At 38.0% G+C, this 14,248-nt stretch overlaps 1 protein-coding gene across 1 annotated transcript; it reads left to right on the top strand.

Moving 5' to 3' along the window:
• Window positions 1–1,993: 1,993 nt before the first annotated feature.
• On the top strand, window positions 1,994–6,602 carry LOC117599750 (uncharacterized). Its single transcript, XM_053242383.1, has 2 exons — window positions 1,994–2,246; window positions 2,461–6,602. The coding sequence occupies exons 1-2, from the start codon at window positions 2,153–2,155 to the stop codon at window positions 6,210–6,212; spliced, it is 3,846 nt and encodes a 1,281-aa protein (XP_053098358.1). The 5' UTR covers window positions 1,994–2,152; the 3' UTR covers window positions 6,213–6,602.
• Window positions 6,603–14,248: the final 7,646 nt, after the last annotated feature.

The following is a 14,248-nucleotide window of genomic DNA, read 5'->3' as shown; positions in this document are numbered from 1 at the left end:
AGACTTTATCTCCAACCGTGATAAAATTCACCTACCTGCAACTTTCTAGTTATCCTGAAGTACAGATTGTTTCAACGGCAACAACACAGACAAACGCTTTGTGGCCCAAACTTAACTTCCGGTAGACTTCCACAAAGAATCAATAACAACAGAGTCCCTGTAGAGTTGATTATTTCATTGCAATTATTATAAGCTAAAATATACATATAAATTAAACATAATATAAATTGTTATATTATTAGCCACTAGCCAGACCGATAAACAAACACAGACCGGAAGTTAACTTCAGGCCAGACGCATGCGTCCGATGAAACTGTCTATAGCATCCAGAATATTAGCTTGTTCTGGTTTGACTGAATAGGGATGAAGCGAGACTTTTCTGGCTCAAGGATTAGCAGTTAATTTGGATTTGCTCTACCAGTGATGAGATGATTTCAATCAGTAGCTGTGGATACATGGACTCTAATAATCCAATTGTAATCAGACTAGTAGCACAATCGGAATTAAAAAAGTCACATGTAACCAAGTCAATCGGAATGAATTGCCAAATCCAGTTAAAAATTCAGTCATATTGTAAGGAGTGGTTTATTCCTCTTGTAATCCGATCGACAGGACATGTAAACAGGACATGTAAACACTTTGTATGTCACACAGAATGAGCTGCTGCTGTTGTGTCATTATAAAACTCACCTTTCGCTCAGCGTCTGTGAAGTGGGGAATGAAAATGTCATATCAGTCCTTGTTTCCAACTCTCAAGCACAGACAACAGAAAGGGGTGCTTTAACTGCATGATAAATATAAGCAGCACAGCACAACAGCTCTTGTGTTCATCATCCTCTAATTAGGACACAAAATCAGGGCTCGACCTTAAGCCTTGTCCTTAATACTTGCTCTAGCATGCCCTGAATGACCAATTCACTTGTCTAAATAAAAAAGTTACTTGTCTGGGGAAATATCATTTATTCCGAAGCAGTATTCTCATCAGTGTTCTATCAGCTTTTACATACTTCAGTCTGCTTATTTGTGATATTCACTGCATGGGCATTTTTAACCTTATTAACTGTAATCATCTTTCATCATCACGCACCTTTAACAAAATCACAAACTGATTCTTTGTTGGAAAAAAAAAATCACTTTGTGAACTTTTCAAAATAATTTAACAGTATTCTCTTTCTCTTTCTCTCTCTTCTGACATCACATATCTGAAAACTCGAAATATCTATGTCCATCGAAGAGAGACTCTGAAAATGGGTTCATATTGGTCACAATATCAACAATCCGAAGAGGAGAAAAAAAGAATCCAGGAAGAACTGGATCGAATTAAAAAAAAAGAAGAAGTAGAGAGAAAAGAAAATGAGAAGAAACTGAGAGAACTGGAAGATTTTAAAATGAAAGCAGAAGAAAAAAGAAAAATAGATGAGAACAACAGAGCTAGAGAACAAGAAGAAAAGAAAAGAATCCAAGCAAATAAAAACTGACGTCACAAACCAACACCTAATGTGCAACGACCTAATATAACAGTACATAAGGAGCATTAAAACTGTTATTAATGCAAGATATTTTAATGCAGTATGTTTAATCATCACATGCGATTACTAGTGGTGAATGCAGTAATTTGCTGGACTGCATTATACAGCATTCTTAATTTGATTTCCTTGTTGCAGAAGGATGACAAGTTGTGTATTCTTATCTTCCGTATGCTTCTGTAACTCCTAATTACAAATTAAAATGATTCATCCTTAAGATCTTTAGCAGTCATCTGGATGCATTTCATTTAAAGCATTGTATTTTCTTTTATGATGTGTTAAGCTGTATTGCTGTCAGATAAGAGCCTACCTGTGCTTTTTCCTTGTTGCACTGCTATAAAAACAACAACAAATATTCACCCACTAATTAAAAAACAAATCTTCTGAAATCCAAGTGTGTTTTCTTTTAGAAATTGCTTGTTCTTATTTTGAAAATGTGGGCATGTGGGATTTTATTTGTTGTTTTTCCATTTCTATTTTGGTATCATTTTAAACAGACTCAGAGAAGAGTTCAATTGTAAAAGTGTTACTCATTAAACAAATTCATATTTACACACATATAATTTATGTTCTAGAAAGGGAAGCCATATTTCAGAACAGAGACTACAACCAGCTTCATCAGAAACATGCCTCACTCGGAGACCATTGACCTGGCTTGTCTTGGCCGACCGTTTCAGCTGGGAATGCTGTATGATTGCAGAAAGGATTCTCTCATTCCAGGTATTAAAATCACAATATGCTAATATAGATATGAAATAAAACTATCCAGATAGACCTAAAACAGAGAATGGATGAATACTCTTGAAGCTATTACTAAAACATAAGCCAAAAATGCACTCAAAGTGAAATAAAATCGCATTTACAGTACATGTTCATAGCATGTTTCCATAGTTCTTGGCTTACTATAACAGGCAATTATATACTTTCTTTTAAGGAATAACTCTCTGGGACTCTGATATGCTGCAGAAGAATATTAATGTACATACACAGCCAAACACTGACTTCAAAATCATTGCTTCAGATTCAAGTGAAGACAAAGCAGAAGCTTTGAATGTCTCTGCATCTCTTGAAGCCAGCTTTCTATGTGGATTAGTCAGTGTGAAAGGCTCAGCTGACTATTTACATGACAAGAAGAAGTCCAAAAATCAGTCTCGAGTCACTTTACAGTATCGGACAACCACACGTTTTGAGCAGTTAACTATGGAGCATCTTGGAGTAGGGAACGTAAAGCACAGCCATGTATTTAAAGAGGGTTCGGCCACACATGTTGTTACGGCTCTACTGTATGGAGCTCAGGCATTCTTTATCTTTGATCGTGAGGTTTCATCCAGTGAAAGCCATCAAGACATACATGGCGACCTCCACGCAACAATCAAAAAGATTCCTACAATATCAATTGAGGGCCAGGCATCTTTGACCATGAAAGAACTGGACAAAGACAAAATAGACAAGTTCAGCTGCACTTTCCATGGAGATTTTGCTCTGGAAAATAATCCAGTTACTTACGTAGACGCCATCAAGGTGTACTCAGAGCTGCCGAAACTGTTGGGGGGAAAAGGAGAGAATGCTGTGCCCATGACCGTGTGGCTTTATCCTCTGAAAAAACTTGATTCAGCAGCTGCTCAGTTGGTCAGGGAGATCAGCGTTAGCCTGGTACGACGAGCACAACGGATCATGGATGGACTGGATGATTGTGACATTCGGTGTCAAGATCTGATGAGGGACAATGTCGCCATCCAGTTCCCTGAAATCAAAGCCAAGCTCAAAAACTTTAAGGACCTCTGCTCAGAGTACAAAGTCATTTTTCAGAAATATCTCTGCAGGCTTCTTCCATCTATAAGGGGTGGAGGAAAAGAAGAACAGGAGCTTTCAGATTTTCTGAACAGAAAAGAAATGTCCCCATTTCAGGGTGTTCTGATAAATAAGTACCTAAATGAGCGAGAGCGGGAGATCACTGTGGTTGGATCTTACCTCGACATCATGAAAGACATCCCTGTTCTTTCAACCAGCAATGACCTGGACAAGATTGTCTTGAAAGCATCCAATGACTATGTGGTAGCCTTTGCACTCTCCTCCTTAAATGAAAAGGAACTCTACCTTTCAGACTTAAAGAATTACCTTAAACAACAAACAAGTGACAAAGGGGAACAGCCAAGCTATGACCAAAGCTCTACAGAAAGGGCAAAAGAATGGTTTTCTTTGGAAGATGTAACTGCACAGAACAGGGAAAACATACAGGCCTTCGTAGATTTCAAAGAAGCCAATAAAGGAAGAAAGAACATTGAATTCTGCATTGTATCGATCCCAGATGAACTCAGCACTGCCTCTTCAATTCGTGTTTATGAACGAGCAAAACTCATCAGCTCAGAGGACGAGCTTCCCTCAAAACCCCCAATGCCCAATTTCTTGTGCGCCGCGCATGACTGCATACATCTGCAGATCACGCCTCCTGACCACGGCGTTAGTTGTGTGACCTCGTACTGTATTTCATACAAGTCTGCAGAGAGCTCTGAATGGACAGAGGTGTATACTGACGGAATTTCTGATCAGGTCACTGTCAAGCAGCTACAGCCGCATAAAGAATACTGTTTTACCTGTAAGGCAGTGTGTCGTCCAGGTGTGAGTCTGGCAAGTGACAAAACTCAGTTCTTCAAGACCCTTCCATGTGCTCCTCCAGGAGCACCCACAGTCAAAAGAGTAGAATCTGAGTCTGCAACATTAACTTGGGATGTCCCTAAATCTGTGGGCGAAGATATTATGGTCACTGGATACGTGTTGGAATTCAGAGAACGACCAAAGGATCAGGAAACCGAAAAGCCATGGACATCTGTGAAATCTGCAAGCAGGGATTACACTTTTCAGGGACTGAAAGCAAACACAGTCTACACAGCCAGAATTTTTGCAAACTGTGGAAGTGATGGAGTGAGTCTCCCCAGCCCTGAAACTGTGTTTTCTGCATGTTCAAAGAGCAAATCCTCAGACGAGGCTGGAAGTGGATTGTTCCTGGTTCAATCTTCACGCATACAGAAGGGGAATCCTTCAATTTATAAACTGACACTACGCAAAAAAATGAAAGAGAATGTAGAGTTTGATCAGTATGTCTTTGGAAAACAGGTGGAGGATGTGAAAAACAAAGTCATTCTTCTTGTAGGAGCGACAGGTGCAGGAAAAACCATGCTCATCAATGTGATGGCCAACTACATACTGGGCGTAAAGTGGGAGGAAGCGTATCGCTTCAAACTAATCCACGAAGAGACTCATCGCACACAGGCCGAGAGTCAGACATCTATCGTCTCATCTTATGAGCTGTACAGTCAGCCTGGCTTTAAAATTCCCTACCCGCTCACAATCATAGATACACCCGGCTTTGGTGATACAAGAGGAATCGAATATGATAAACTGATTACAAAGCAGCTGAAAAGCTTTCTTTGTAGCCCTTTGGGAATCGATCACATTGATGCCGTCTGCTTCGTCGTTCAGGCCTCTCTGGCTCGCCTGAGTGCCAATCAGAGGTACATCTTTGACTCAATTCTGTCCATTTTTGGCAAAGACATCGGAGAGAACATCATGATTATGGTGACATTTGCAGACAGTGAACAAATCCCAGTCCTGGAAGCCATCAAAGCAGCAGATCTGCCCTGTCAGAAAAATACAAAGGGAGAGCCCATGCATTTCAAGTTCAACAACACAGCTGTGTATGCAGACAAGACCATAAAAGAGCCTACAACCTCTGACAGTGATTCAGATGAAGATGGTGAAGCCAATGGTAATAAACTGTACAACATTGTCTGGACATCGACTTTCAAACAGATGAAGGCCTTTTTCAAGGCACTGGGCAAATCTGAAAATAAAGATCTGACACTAACCAAAAAAGTCCTGGAAGAACGAGAGCGCCTCGAAAAAGCCATGGCAGATCTGACCCCTCAAATCACTGCTGGCCTCACTAAACTGAGAGAAATTAACACAATTAAGGAACGTTTGAAAAATGAGAGAAATAGCATAAAACAAAGTGAGGATTTTGAGCAAGAAGTTGAGGTGATAATACCAAGAAGACACCCCATAGATAGTTTTGCCCTGAATTGCAACTTATGCTTATTCACATGCCACTCCACCTGCTTCCTCCCTGCAGAAGATTCTGTGAAGACTTGCGCTGTGATGGATGAATCTGGATGCTGTGTTGTCTGCCCTAACTCCTGCTCTCACACTTTTCATTTAAAGGAAAAGGCAAAGTGGACATATGAAAAGAAAATAGAGAAAAAAACCATTAACGAGCTGAAAGAAAACTTCATGAAGGCACACGGAAGAATTTTGCAAACACAGGATTTGATTGATGTCCTTGAAAAGGACTTAACTTCAATTCAGGCCAAACTGAGGAAGCTAATCAAAATGTCCTCTGATTGCTTGAATCAACTGAATAAAATTGCACTGAAGGCCAGCTCTCTCTCCACTGCAGAATACCTTGAAATCTTGATCAAAACGCAGAAGGCGGAGAAACGTCCTGGATTTGAAGAACGCATTGTTGAACTCGAGAGGATTAAAAATGAAATTCTTCTTCAGAAAAAAATCACAGAAGGAGATGATCTGCTCACAGAGGAAGAGCCACCGCCAATGAAATCTGGAGACTGTGGAAATTTCGAGTTCTTAACTTCAGTTTTTAATCATGACAGAGATGAAAATGACGACTGATGAGTTATAAAATCACCAGAAAGATTTTAATTTTTCTTCTTTTTTTTGCTCATATAATCACATAGAGGTCTGTGTCTGGACTCAGTCAAGAGGCTGACCTTACTATATTCAGCTTTTTAAAACTGGCAAATGGGATTGTGGGAATGTTATTTTATTTTCAGATCTGGTGCATGTCATACTGCTGTTTAATTGTGAAACATTCCATAATTGAAAAGTGTCAAAATGTTGGGGAAAAGTCTGTGAAAATCAACATCAAGCAAGAAAACGAACAAAGTTGTAGATTGATGATGTCTATATTCGTATATTGGTTTATCTATATGTGGTACTATAGTTAAAGGGGTAATATGTGGTTAACAATGAGTTAAATGATTGTGTGATAACTAATCAAAAAATAATAAAGATGAACAAATAAAATAGTCTGTTGTCTCATTTAAGTAGCATCAAAGTATGAAAGTGTTTGGTTTGTTCAGTATCTTCTTTAAAGTCTAATTATGCATCACTGGCTCATGACAGGATTGGTGGGGAGAAAGACTACTGAATGAGATCACTAAATACGATTTGGGGTGTTAGGCGATCCATCTTTGTCAAAACGTCATAAGCTATGAACCAAGCCAACCAGCTACGCGGTGAATCACAACACTATAACCTTTAAATTGAAGCAAAAATGTTTTGAAAACCAGCCAGAAAGATAAAGGTACAAGACTGTGTAATGTAGGTAAGAACTACTATCTTATGAGGCAGTGCAAAAGATAATCAAATTAAAAACAATGGAGAAATATATAAATATGCATATGTATAAATATATAGGCTGTACATAAAACAAATTGTCAAGTTGATCATGTGCATTTATATATGACTATATACTTGTATGTGTCATTATGTTAGATTTTGCATGAGCTTTTTACCAAAATCAAGCTCAAATTAAGTTTTTGACCAGCTAATTTTTCATCTTTAGAACAACTGTGTCTGAAGCCGTAACCCACATAGCAATTGTCGTCTGGCTCAGCTCTGGGCCAAACAACCAGTTACGCTCAGCCCACATGCAGTAAAGAGTTACGGCCCTTGTTCGGCCCAGATCTGGACTACAGGCATGAGCCACACATTAGCCATAACTGGCCCAAATCTCAGCCAAATAGTAACTTATTTTTATGTATAATCATGTTCTATTTTTAACTGTTTTAAATTCATTTTAAATCAATTTTTAAATCATTTTAAAAGTTTTTAAATTCCTTATTTTATTGTTATGATTATTTTTTTATGATTATTTTACTTCCTTTTATGTAAAGCACTTTGAATTACCATTGTGTATGAAATGTGCTATATAAATAAACTTGCCTTGCCTTGCTTTATAACCAGCCCTGAACTGGGCCAGAACAACTTTTAATAGTGCTACCCAATCTCCGCCTTCAGTAAACCATATAGAGAGCAGTCTTTAACCAGAAACCCCAAAACTGAGGTAGAAAAAAAAGCCAAAAAAAAAAAAAAACAACTCTGCCACGGATCCATCGATAGGCTGTAAAACACACAGTTACACCTTTAGACAATTAAGCATCTGTAATTCACACATCTTTAGACTGTGAAGGAAAAACTTTCTGGCTCAGCTGGGACTCGAACCAGTGATCTTGCTGTGAGGGGACAGCATTTCCCACTGAGCCGCTTATGCTGCACTTAGCCTCAGACATAAAGTACAGACACTTGTGGAATAATAATAAATAAAAAATTGCAAAACTTTTTTCATGATTGTATGTATATAAAATAAAATAATAAAAAAAAAACCATTTACAGGTACAAAAACTCTGTTTGGATGTACAACTGACACAGCAAAATCCTCAGTGAACACTGAGGAGATGAATGATCAAAACACGAGATGAATGATCAAATTAAATGATCAAATAACTGATGATTGAGCATTTGGTAAATTCAACTGCAAGTCAGATGCATTAAATCTCTGAAGATCTCAGCAGAGGATGATCAAACAACTCCACAAAACAGCATCACCAGCTTCACTCATTACTAACCAGACTGACTTTAGTTCTGTCAGACGTCTAGAGAAGCTCTTATTGAGAATTAATAGAGGTTTAGATATTGATATTTATTTCATTTGAAGTCACCATTGTGGTGGGCAGTGTTTGCCTTAGTTCTTGGTCCTCGTACTTCTTGTGTTAGCTTTTCTTCGGCTGCTGTAACTGTGTGTTTGTAAAGCACAGTTGTTGTGGCAAAGAAAGCCAAGATTGAATGGGATCAGGTACTATCTCCCTATCTTGCTTATTATGTTTTAAACGACAGTTACAGAACAATACAACAGACGTTATAAAGCCAGGGTAACAAAGGATAAAAGAAAAGAAAAGATTTTTTTTACAATCACAGACATGCATGACCTTTACATTACTCAAAGATTTTGAAGCTAGAACACAAAAGGACAGTTCTGATTGCCTTTCTGTTAGTACTGTGTTGAATAGCACAAAAGTAGATTAATAACAAAAACGTCGTTTTTCAGATTATCATAATTAAAACATCCAAAAACTACATTTTCCAAATGCAAATTAAAATTAAAGAGTACCTTTTCTTTGATAAACATAGAGGCATAACCCAACCAAAAGACATTAAATAATAAAGTTCAATATTTACATTAGGCAACTCAAATTAACACTCACTTCTCTCTAGGAAGTCTCAATCATAGATGTAAACAATGAGACAAGGGCAGAAGTTCTGCTTCAATGGTCTCAACACAACTGAGATAAAGATACACCAAATCACCAAACTAAAGTTTCACAACAACAGGTCTGGAGGTGAAGAGGAGTCCTCAGCTGCCACCAGCAACACTGCTCTGTGCGCAGCTGGAGTGTAAATCCTCTCTCTCCTCCGCCATCCCCCAATCACAGCAGAGCTCTAATGAACAGCGTCAGGTGGTGATACTGCTTCTGCAGGGAGAGAGAGAGAGAGAGAGAGAGAGAGAGAGAGAAACAAAGCATAGCTTGGCACAGCAACAAAACCTACGGCTCTGGACATAACAACATGTACACTTTGTTGTCATTCCGATTAAAATCATTCCGATTGAAAGATTCGGTGGACAGATTACATGAGACGTGTTTACATGTGCCGGCGCTTTCAGTCGGAATGACTTTGTGACATGCGCACATTAGCCTGTGTCCTGTTTGCCGCCTTTTATTCCTGTCAACATGGAGTTCCATTATTTCTTATGCGCGCTCTTTTTATGTAAAGTGTTGCTCTTAATCAAGCAACAGTGTGAATTTGTATGGCGTTATTTTAATGACAAATGTCGAGAGCACATTCTTGTTGTGCGAAAGCACATTAATATAATACGCGGATTGCCTTTGCAGATACACGCTGCTCTCGAGCAGAGAAGAGCGCGCGCACTTAAACCGTGTCTCTCCTCTCACTTAAACGGTGTCCTGTGCACTCGCACATCTCTCTGTGCTCACGCGCTAGATATTCATTCTTTTCACATCTGAATTAAACGTCAAAAGTTATAAACCAATCAGATTTCAAAGATGGATCTGTAATTTGTTTATAAATTTAACACTACTTAGTCATAATAGTCCAAAATGAGAAATGAAGCGGGTGCTTGGATGATTTGTAAATAACCGAGTTTAACAGTTTGGTCAACCCCCTCTGAGCGATTTATCTAAACACAACCAAAAAAAGTATATGATTCTTTAAAGTTCGTGAGGTCATACTGTCATTTCTATAGACATGTTGGTAGATTGTATTCAGTCTTAATTATTTGGTTTTACAACTGGAAATAACTTTAAATAACTTTTTCACCTCTTAGAGTCTAATGAAGAGTATTTGTAATGAACATTGTTTCATCCAGATTTAAAACTATTGCAAAAGGCTGAAAGGTATAAATAACACATTGATCTGTGGCCATGTAGTTATAGAAGTCATGTAGCAAATGCTGATGTTTTTTTGTCATTTTTTCCGCCTCCTCACTTCATTTAATATTTCACTGCTGCATTATTTATAATTAATCTGACATTTACATACACAAGGCCTTTATGTTATAAAGTCTGATACTGCACTGCTGTGTAATTACAGAAATATTTAGACATTTCTTAAAGTCATTATTATTTGGGTAAAATGTTCCTTAATTCTGTAAAAAGTTTAGTTTAACCATAATTACTGAATAATTCAAATGAGTTACTGAATGATATGTTTTAAAGTGAATAACTGAATAACAATCCATGGATTTTAGAGGTTCATTTCACATGTACTATAGAATAAGCGATGTTGTAGTCTGTGTGTGTAAATCTGTGTTATTGAGTGTATGTGTGTGAGTGAGGGTGTGTGTGAATCTGTGTTATTGAGTGTGTGTGTGTGTGAGGGTGTGTGTGAGTGAGTGTGTGTGTGAATCTGTGTTATTGAGTGTGTGTGTGTGTGTGTGTGTGTGTGTGTGTGTGAATCTGTGTTATTGAGTGTGTGTGTGTGTGAGGGTGTGTGTGAGTGAGTGTGTGTGTGAATCTGTGTTATTGAGTGTGTGTGTGTGTGTGTGTGTGTGAATCTGTGTTATTGAGTGTGTGTGTGTGTGAGGGTGTGTGTGAGTGAGTGTGTGTGTAAATCTGTGTTATTGTGTGTGTGTGTGTGTGAGTGTGTGTGAATCTGTGTACTGTGTATCATCGGGTCCTCGGCTCCTGGCTGCCAGGATTGTGGTCTGGATGGTGGAGTTCCCTGTGTAAAGTGTGTTATTATGTACATGTATGTAAGGATTTAATGAAAAAAAGGTATCGCGCTCATTGGTTATTTCACTGTCATGACCCGCCCACTTCATTGTATTTGTAAATCTGAAATGAAAAAGGGATGTTAGTTTTTGTCCCATTCTCTCCATCTTTTCTTCCTGCTTTGGGCATAGTGGATTTTAGACTGAGTTATTATCTAAAACTCAGCTGGCCTGTGGAATTCAAAAGTTGTTTGATTGGTACAAAGGAGCCCGGTGTGTGCTGAGAAAACATTCCCCACACCATTACACCACCTCCACCAGGCTGGACTGCTGACCCAGCAGGTTGGGACCATGGATTCATGCTGTTGATGCAGAATTTTTCTTTTCTTGTTTGTTTCCACTCGCGTTTCACAATATTTTTCACAGTAACTAATAAGTTTTTATTTTTTATTTCTAAAGCACTTTAGTAAACCCTTTTACAGCACTTCATAAATCTCATAAACCACAATCCATCACATGACTTACAACTTTACACATGAGGAGAAAAACAGGCTCCTGCTAAGAGGTATTAAAATCAGCACTGTCTACATGGCTTTTTAACAAGTTTCTTAATTATAGTATTAAATAAATTAATTCATAAATAAAATTCTACCAGTACATAATGATTTTATTTTCAAGCAGAAAAAAAGAGAAACGAAAAGGGAAAAAAGAGCACAAATGAGCTCAGTGTGTTATGAGTTGTGTGGAAATATCGTTTGAGAGGTTTGAAAAGCATTGAATTAAATTTCAGAGTCTTTACTGCCATCTACAGGAAAATGCACAAGTTCTCCATCTAACTGAACGTTTGGATGAAAAGTGAAGCCTTTGAGTCAACTTTGTGTTTTTGCTGCCATCTGCAGGAAACACGATGGTACTGTGCGCGTGCACGTGAAGGAGGGGGTAGGATCCAGCCGAGCAGTCGGACCTGACTTTCGCCATCGTTTATAAGTAAGTTCAGTAAGGGGTGTTCCTAATAAAGTGGCCTGTATGTGTGAGTAAGGGGTGTTCCTAATAAAGTGGCCTGTATGTGTGAGTAAGGGGTGTTCCTAATAAAGTGGCCTGTATGTGAGTAAGGGGTGTTCCTAATAAAGTGGCCTGTATGTGTGAGTAAGGGGTGTTCCTAATAAAGTGGCCTGTATGCGTGAGTAAGGGGTGTTCCTAATAAAGTGGCCTGTATGCGTGAGTAAGGGGTGTTCCTAATAAAGTGGCCTGTATGCGTGAGTAAGGGGTGTTCCTAATAGAGTGGCCTGTGTGTGTGAGTAAGGGGTGTTCCTAATAAAGTGGCTTGTATGTGTGAGTAAGGGGTGTTCCTAATAAAGTGGCCTGTATGTATGAGTAAGGGGTGTTCCTAATAAAGTGGCCTGTGTGTATGAGTAAGGGGTGTTCCTAATAAAGTGGCCTGTGTGTATGAGTAAGGGGTGTTCCTAATAAAGTGGTGTGTGTGTATGAGTAAGGGGTGTTCCTAATAAAGTGGCCTGTGTGTATGAGTAAGGGGTGTATGTAATAAAGACCTTTAAAATAAAACCTTGGATAATAGAATCACCGTTTTTCCACCTGATGATAAAAATATCAGCGATTAAACAAAATGTGCGCTTTATTTGGGGAAATAACAGAGAGGTGATGAAAATGGAAGTTTGATTTAAAGCTAAAGAACAAGGAGGACTGAATGCAGCTGAATTAGGAAATAAATGAAAGAGAGCATTTATAAGAGATTTATAAACACATTAATAACAGAACAGTGATTGTGAGAAATTGCAGTTCCTGGATTTGGCCACACGAGGGCAGTCAAGCTCCATCCAGCACAACACGCAGCGCCGCCTCAAACAGCCGGTAGGCCTCGTGTCCTTCCCACAGACACAGAGCTCATCAGCCTTATTACTGTGCACTGGATTATTCTGCCATAACAACTCCAACACACGCCTCTTCTCTATTCTTTACTACTACTACTATTATTATTATTATTATTAGTAGTAGTAGTAGTAGTATTATTTATTTATTTTTTATCCTTTTTTAAGAACATATCTTCAGGCCTCTCAGCACTTGACATGGAAATGTTAAAAAAAGGTTTAGATTTACTTTTTATATCCGGATATCTGTAACAACTGGTTTGTGACAAAAAGTCCATTGTTAAAAACTCTATATAATGAAATAAACGAGTGAAAGAATGAATAAATAAATAAAATTAAAACGCCTGTCTTGCATTTTTAAATCAAACTTTAAAAAGCTCACAATTTGTTACAGTAATTCTTCAACATTACAAACTTTTAAATATACAAAAATAACTATTTACAGCATAGTCCAATCATGTTATTATACCTACATAGTTATTTCCCTTAAATATGGACAGAGATCATATTTTTAATAAAGACCATGGAGATTTATTTTAAGATCTTCGCTCCATTGTCCTTTGTCTTTTTAGTTGATTTAAGATTAGTTTAAAAAGCGTCTCAGCTGGGAGATGGCATTGCTTACTGATCATTGCACCTTGTTTTCCACATTTTATACTTAACAATACACATTATAAGCCAATAAAAATCTTTTATATTTTTGGCTATTTTTTTTTTCAAATATTCCCTACATTATTGTCTTTTCATTTATGTTTATATTCAGCTCTAGATTTTTGTGGGTTTTTTTGCCATATCTCAGCAGAGTGTGAGCAATTTCACTGTAAAATGTAATAAGTTGACTTTACCTAGAAAAAGTGAGGAAACCTATTGCTTTAAAATTTTCAAGTAAGCTGAACTTCAAAAATTAATTTAAGACAAAAAGCAACAATAAACTCCGGCAAAACATTATTTATTTTTCTTCAGTTTTCTTCAGGCACTACAATGTACCAAACACTGCCATTCAGACATTCCTAAATGCCAAACATTATTCTTCAGTGTAACATTAACAATTCTTTGCACAACTCAAATGTGCAGTGCAACTAAAAACAATCTTTCTTTTACAATATAATCCAAATGCAGACTAATTACGACTGACGAGTGACTGTTTCAAACACAACACCCAAGAATCTGACTTTTGTACAACCACAAGCTTAACACAATCTCACACAGCATTGACTTCCATCAGCAGAAGGTTTTTAAGTGACTGTAGTTTTGGTTTCAGGGATTTATGTCCAAGGGAAAGAAACACTCTTTGCATAAAATCAAAGGTGTTCTTTAGTTGTAGAGGATACTCCAAATTTAGTGCATATATCAGCCCAAAAAGCGGCACATGGCATGTGGAAGATTTTCAGGATCATCCATCACTATGGCTCCTTCTAGAGTAATTGCTCTGTGCAAAGCCTCCAGATGCAGTGCTTGTGGAGAATCCTGGC

Source organism: Pangasianodon hypophthalmus, chromosome 19, assembly GCF_027358585.1.
Source record: "Pangasianodon hypophthalmus isolate fPanHyp1 chromosome 19, fPanHyp1.pri, whole genome shotgun sequence".
In the NCBI taxonomy this organism is placed as follows: domain Eukaryota; kingdom Metazoa; phylum Chordata; class Actinopteri; order Siluriformes; family Pangasiidae; genus Pangasianodon; species Pangasianodon hypophthalmus.
Note: the sequence above shows the minus strand (reverse complement) of the source record. Positions and strands in the feature narration are given on the sequence as shown.